Source organism: Xyrauchen texanus, chromosome 15 (assembly GCF_025860055.1).
Source record: "Xyrauchen texanus isolate HMW12.3.18 chromosome 15, RBS_HiC_50CHRs, whole genome shotgun sequence".
Classification (NCBI taxonomy): domain Eukaryota; kingdom Metazoa; phylum Chordata; class Actinopteri; order Cypriniformes; family Catostomidae; genus Xyrauchen; species Xyrauchen texanus.
This window is the reverse complement of record NC_068290.1, coordinates 23,780,010-23,786,843: the sequence shown is the minus strand read 5'-3', so window position 1 is coordinate 23,786,843 and position 6,834 is coordinate 23,780,010. Positions and strand designations below refer to the sequence as shown.

The 6,834-nt window shown below is 37.9% G+C and overlaps 1 protein-coding gene across 1 annotated transcript in view; it reads left to right on the top strand.

Annotated features, from left to right (window-relative positions):
- The first annotated feature begins 4,035 nt into the window (after positions 1-4,035).
- The window catches only part of efna3b (ephrin-A3b), a 73,805-nt gene continuing 71,006 nt past the window's right edge, over positions 4,036-6,834 (top strand). Inside the window, exon 1 of the mRNA XM_052144515.1 lies at positions 4,036-4,747. Coding sequence (XP_052000475.1) covers positions 4,641-4,747 — 107 coding nt within the window. The 5' untranslated portion in view covers positions 4,036-4,640. The remainder of the gene's footprint in view (positions 4,748-6,834) is intronic.

Genomic DNA, 6,834 nt, shown 5'->3' with positions numbered 1-6,834 from the left:
ACATAAAATAAATAGAATTTACTCAACCTCTGTTGACAGCATATGTGGCCTGCTGTTGATTACCAAAGAAAAGAAATTGTCCCTTTAGTTTATTAAAAGAAAAATTTTAATAAAACAAATCTGAAATATGGAAATATTCCTGTACATTTCCAGATGAAACTCGAAGCTTTTATTTAAAGCACTTGAATACTTCCGTAAAAGAAGTTGTAAAATTATCTCAAGAAGGTGAGTTTGTATTGTTTTATTTGTGTTGATACAATGTAATAACCTTGCCACTTTCTTGCGTTGTGAAAAGTTCAGCACATTGACCGTGCTCTGCGAATGTGACTGCACCAGTTCATTAAAACATAGGAGAAACCTGGATATTATTTTGATGAAATTGATGTTTTTACAACCAGTCTATATTAGAACCATTTGTCCAACTAGGAATGCATTCCCAAGCCAATGATAAAGCTTGTGTAACATTGTTCTTGTTAAAATAAATGTTATATTTTTGAGCAGATAAGTTGAAAGTTCATTCAGTGTAAATAAGGAAACTGGCAAACTTGTCATTATTAGTCAAGATGAGAAATACATTTAAGAAACATTTTAAAAACATTAATGCTCTTAACATAATGTTTTGAATATAGTTTAAGTTATCTTCGCTTGAAATTGTGAGTTGAAATAGTGAGGAATTTTATGTTTATATGTGAGTGAGTGAGTTTTCTTGAATTGATAATGTAATAGCAAGTTGTTTTAACTCAAATGATCATTAGTTAATCAACTTGTAAAACGCACATATTTGAGTTGAAACAAAGGTCATCTTCAAGAAGAGTTTACTCAAGTTTTTAAGGCAGCAGGTGAACATTCATTTCTAAGTGGAACCAACTTGAAATGTTTTACAGTGTGCGTGCATGCGTGTGTGTGTGTGTGTGTGTGTGTGTGTGTGTGTTTCCAGATGCAATAAAATGTCTACTTGCATGTTGGTTACACCACCCTATTTTGATTTACTAACTAAAGTTTTTCAAATGTTCTGAATATTTTTATATGTATATATTTTAAGAAAAAATTGTAAAAGATTATTCCAAACTATTTATGCGAACACTTTTTTTTTTTTTTTTTTAAGAATTTCAGCTTTTAAAGTTTTATTTGTTTTTATTGGATTCTGACAAAAAATAAGCATCATGTCATTGGCCCATAAACAGTGCTTTGGGGAAAGTTTCATCATAGATTTGGTAAAAGATTAGACATACTAGTAACATATTGTATATCACATGCATTTCATAAGTCAATTATCCAAACATTTTATTTAAAAACTTCCTGAAATTTACAGCAGTAACCATTAAGGGAGACCATAAAGTAGTGCTGAAATGTATTCCTTAAAAAAAAGAAAGAAAGAAAAAAAGAGTTATCTAATTTTTCTTAGCAGACTCCAAAATGCATCCCAAACATCTTGAAGATAAGTGACAATTCTGGGATATTCTTGCCATTTTATGCATTTTTAAGCAGAGTTTGAAGGCTCCCCCTGGTGGAGGTGCACCACACAAAATGGGGTGCTTGGCAAAATGTTCAAGGGGGACCTTCTTTAATTAGTTTTCAGAAAAATAGGTTTAAATAAAATTTTAAATGAGATTTGGGAACATAGGCAGATGGAGGCAAAAATGTGACTATTTCCATATATTACAGTCAACAGAGCCTATTCCAGTTTGCCCTGGTACCTTCAGCATGTTGGTGATGCGTATCAACTTCCAGTCCCAGGGTGAGAACGTCTTTGTGTCACAGGATCACCCAAGCAGCCTGGTGTGTTTGTGTTACAATTTTATAGTTTATATCTGAAGCAAATCAAAGTTGGACAAGAGCTGACTGTTGTATTAGATAGAAGGCTATGAGTGTGTGGAGATTGGATTTGAGAGAGAGAACTGGGCATGTGACAAATAGAGCCGAGCACGAACTCCCTGAGCTAAATGTCATAGGGCCATGGTGTCACGGGCCTGAAAATGATAAACTACCATTTTTCATCATCTGCTCCTGAGATAGAAAGGCACAATTGAATTGGGAGGCAGCATTGCAAATGAAAGATGTTTTATGAAAACTGACAATGGCCCGTCACAGTTATATAAAATGGTTTGAATCATTGTAAATAAAGAAATGGAAAAAGGATGGAACAGAAAGGATATGTAAATCTCTCACTCTAGGGGAACCACACAACTGACTTGTTTGAATATGACAATTTAGAAGCTATTTATGATTGCAAATTTTAAACTCAACTAGTGTGTGTGTGTTGAAAAGAAGAGTGAAATATTTTGTTGCAGCCACAGAAACTGGCAGAGAGAAAGATGGCAGGCCGATGAGAGTGAGGCACAAGAAGAGGTGACAGAGGTAGATCACGAGAGAGTGAGCGAACAAAAGCAGTACAGAAATAGACTTTGAAAGAGTCAGTGTAGCTTGACACAATGGGTGAAGGGGGAAGACAGGAGGCAAATGTAAAGTGGTGGTGGTGGGGTGCTTTACAAATGGGCAGAGGGAAAAAGACAGGTGAGAGACAGTAAAAAAACAAAAAGAGCGAAAAGATAGAGGGATTCCCCAATGATAACTAATCACTTCCTCTCTTTCTCACTGTCCTCTTTCCCTCTATTCTCTTCCTTTTCTCCCAATAAATCATTTTGACTTCTCCTTAACCAACTCATTCCCAGCAGACGAGAGGCAAACTTCAACTATACCTCCTGCTCTCTCTCTCTCTCTATCTTTTTCTCATCTCATTCTCCAAAAGAAAAATAATAACAAAAAGATAACTAACCAAGGCAACAGTCTTAAGGCTAATTTGGTAACATCTTATTTTACAGGGTCCTTGTAACACAAATTACATGTATTGACTATATTTATAACAGTCAATTATGAATAAATACAAACAACTAACCCAAAGCCAAACCCTTACCCCTAAACCTATAGTAAGTACATATTTATTAGTATTAATCAGTAATTACTTGTGTAATTACACTGTAACAAGGACACTGCTAAATAAAGTGTAACCACTAATTATGTACCTTGTCTGTACCAATATTTTCATATAATGCCCTGCAATGGAAAAATGACAATAAACCTGTCTTTGACTTTGAGATTGTACAATTGTTTGAGATGGACCTCCTCCACCCTTAACATGCAAACCTCAAAAATGGTGACAATCAACAAACCTCATTAAGTTAAACAAATGTTGAGCTCTTAACATCACTACGCAACAATTGACTAACAGTGATAACCAGGGCCGTTTCTTACTATTTTTGCCCCCTAGGTGAGATTGCTTATTGTATGTATGCTGGGAACACGCAAATCAGGAACATTGTTCAATATAAAATTGTTTGTTCAGACAACTCTGTTAGACTAGGACAACACTTGGGGGAATATTGTTGGTTTAACATGACCCAAAATCCCCAATATGTTGGATAAAATGCCATTTTAATTTGTTTTACAGTATATAAGATATTCACAACCTTATGTGTGGCATGAGAAGATGAGCAAAGTGGAGGACAGAGACAGAGATGAGCCAATCCATCAATGCATTCACCCTCCTAAGAGGATTTCCCATAATTATTCCATATTAGAAAAGGCTTAGTGCCTGCAGAGAGTGAGTGTATGAGAGAGAGCAGGTATGCAGAGAAGGAAGGAGGTTTGTGGATAATCGGATAGAAAGCACTGCACTTTGACAGACAGTAAGAGGATTGTGGTGATAGGTAATTAACACTGCACTTGCAACTGTCCCGTCGTAATTGTTTTGTGATATTTTAGGCTAAAATAAAGTTTTTTCGTCCGTCATGAGAGATACGGTGCAAGTAAACCTCCCTGAAAATCATCTCTGACAATGAGACTTGGAGCTGACAGAGGCGCGCTTTTGCATCCTAGGCATGAGGCGGAGCTGGTGACTGAACGAGCACAGCCTACCAAACATTGTGTGTGTGTGTGTGTGTGTGTGTGTGTGCGTGCGTGCGTGCGTGCGTGCGTGCGAGCGAGCGAGCGAGAGAGCAGTTGATAGGTCCAAAAAGAGCGAATAAAACTTGCTCCTGCACTTGCTCGTCACACATCTGTAAGTGTGAAACATCTCCACGCGCATCCTACCAGATACAATCTCGCACAAAACCATCACAAACAAAAGAGAGTATAGTATAACATTCAAAGAGCATGTAAAGTCAGAGCGAGGAGGTTCGAGGCGATCTCCCATTATTTTTGTCGCAGGCGCTCAGCCGCGCGTCTTCAGTCGCTCTCGCGAATTTCTTCAGCGCGAAGCCTCTGATCGGCGATACGGGGAGGACACATTTCCCCTCTCCCGCATTTCTACCTTTATCTCCCGCTCCATCCACGGACATCCGTCAGCAGCACCCGAAGAGCGGGGTCTCCTATCCGCTGTATTGGACCACTGGATTTAGGTTGGGAACAGAGGGAAGGGGTCTTCACCATGGATTCTGACTTTTTAAACACTTAAAACCCCACACTTTTAGAAAGCCCGTGTTTAATTAGTTGGTCGCGTGCTTCGGTTTAGGTGATCTCTTTTCCGATTCTTCTTTACCAAACGGGATGGTTCCAGTCCAACACTGCCTGGGGTGAGAGTATCTTGAAAGACTGGGAAGAAACGCAAAAGAAAAGGGGAGAGAAATAGAGATCGACGGATTATGGCTCTCGTCGTGCTGTATCTCTTTATTCTGACGCTCACCTGTACGAACTTTAACCTGATGAATGCGGCTAGGCACGCGGTACACTGGAACAGCTCCAACATACTGTAAGTCACCTTTTCATTTTCAGTTCTCTTTAAATATAGATTCAACAAAGGCCTAATTTAGGGAATTTATATCGTAGTAATTCATGCTGCTGTACAAATTACCCATATAAATACATATATAGGCTTTAAAGCAATATTGCCATATGACCAACAGAAACCAAATGTCATTAGTAATTATTTAATTGGGCTTTTCTTGTGGAGCTGGTGCCGTAGTTGGCCAGGACAGGAGATTTATTCAAATTTTTTGTATTAAGATGTTTGTTTGTTTGTGTGTGTATGTGTTTTGTGTATTTGTCTGTCTGACAATGATCATGTGAGTGTATTAATGTGTAGCAGTTTATTTTTGTATATCCATTTTCTAATGGACTGTAAGGATAGACTCACTTTTTACTCTTGGAAAGCAACCTCCTGAACCATCAAATGTCTTTCAAACATATCACCTAATGACCTACACTTTTAACAAAATAATCGTCAAAATGCAGCTTAATAGATTTTTACACATTAAGTCCCAATTATAGCGTCAAAGTCACTGAACTGACAAAGGAAGCATGATCACTTGAAAGCCAGGATCTTTAATTATGACATGATTTAAGATTAAATTATGAGTCCAAAGTTACATATCTGTGTTACGTTGTAGTAATGTTTTGTCCTCATAGAACCTCTGGCTCTCTCTCTCTCTCTCTCTCTCTCTCTCTCTCTCTCTCTCTCTCTCTCTCCATATGTCTCTCATTCATCTTCTGCATGTTTCTCCAGGAAGTCTCAGTTTGTTTCTCCCCCTCTTTTCTTTCCTTCTCCTCCTGCTCCCTGCATCTAGCCAAGTCTTGTCCCCTGATTCTTTTCATTCCATCTGCTGTAATTAGCAGCACTTTTTCATAATGACCTCAATATGCCTGCATTGTGACACCGGTCAATCTTAGCAAAGTGCGCACGCACACACACACACACACACACACACACACGCGTTGGTGCGGCTATCCTTAAACCTAAGCCTCTAAACAAAAAACGTTCTTAATTTTTACATTTTCAAAAAAACATTGTTTAGTATAATTTGTAAGCGATTTGAATTATGGGGACAATAGAAATTTCCTCATAAACCACATTTATAGATTAATACACTCATAAATGCCAGTTTGTAACCTAAAAAAATCTACTCGTAAAAAATTTGTGCTGGTTTTTTTTTCCTTTCTAAAGCTCAGTTACTCACACTTCATACACTTACCACAGCTGACCTGTGATTACATGAAGATCTTACATTTTTTTATAGGAGTTATAGATCACACATACTTTACATACACATTAGATGTTTGGTGGACGTCCTCATATCTGTGCTGCCATGTGTGTTTTCATTCACACTGGATTTCTTACTGAGTAGTGAAGGGAAAACTGTCTCTTCCATGCAGCTTAAACATACAGAGAGAGCTGCCTAACTGCATTAGCATCAGTAACAGCACAGGGAAGATATGCTACATGATAAAAAACAATTAAACTGGATTATTTTCATGGGTTGAGTTTATTAGGACATCTACAGCAAATGCTGTTACACTCTATTAGTTCACTGCACAGAAGAAAGTGTGCTCTCTGGTAAGCACTGGAAGGAATTTGGGAATTAACCCTATATTTTTGAATTCCGCTTGTGTTCCCCATAATGTTTGGAAGATGTGTTCCAGGAAGTGTGTTTGTTTTGGTAAAAAGTGTGTGGGAGCCAGCATTATATGTATATTTGTAGACTTCCCTCACTCTCCATTACTGCTCTGCAACACTGATGAAACTCTGTTACCTCAGCTTGGCCTAGTTACACAGCACAGAGAAATATAAAGAGAGAGAGAGAGAACGATTTAGAGCTGTGTCGTGATATTTAAGCATTGTATGGCTGAATGTCATTCTTTATTCTTGCAGTATAAGTGTGCTTATTCTGTAGAGTCAGAGCTCGAATGTAGCATAACAGGCTAATAGCAGTGATGTTTTGGTCAGTGTGGTGTAAGAGTATGCATGTGTGTGAGAGTTCTACAACTAAATATATTTTGTTTTGAGCTGAGCACATTTGGTGTAAACAGTAAGAGAGGCCCTGTCGGCTACGAAGTAAAAAA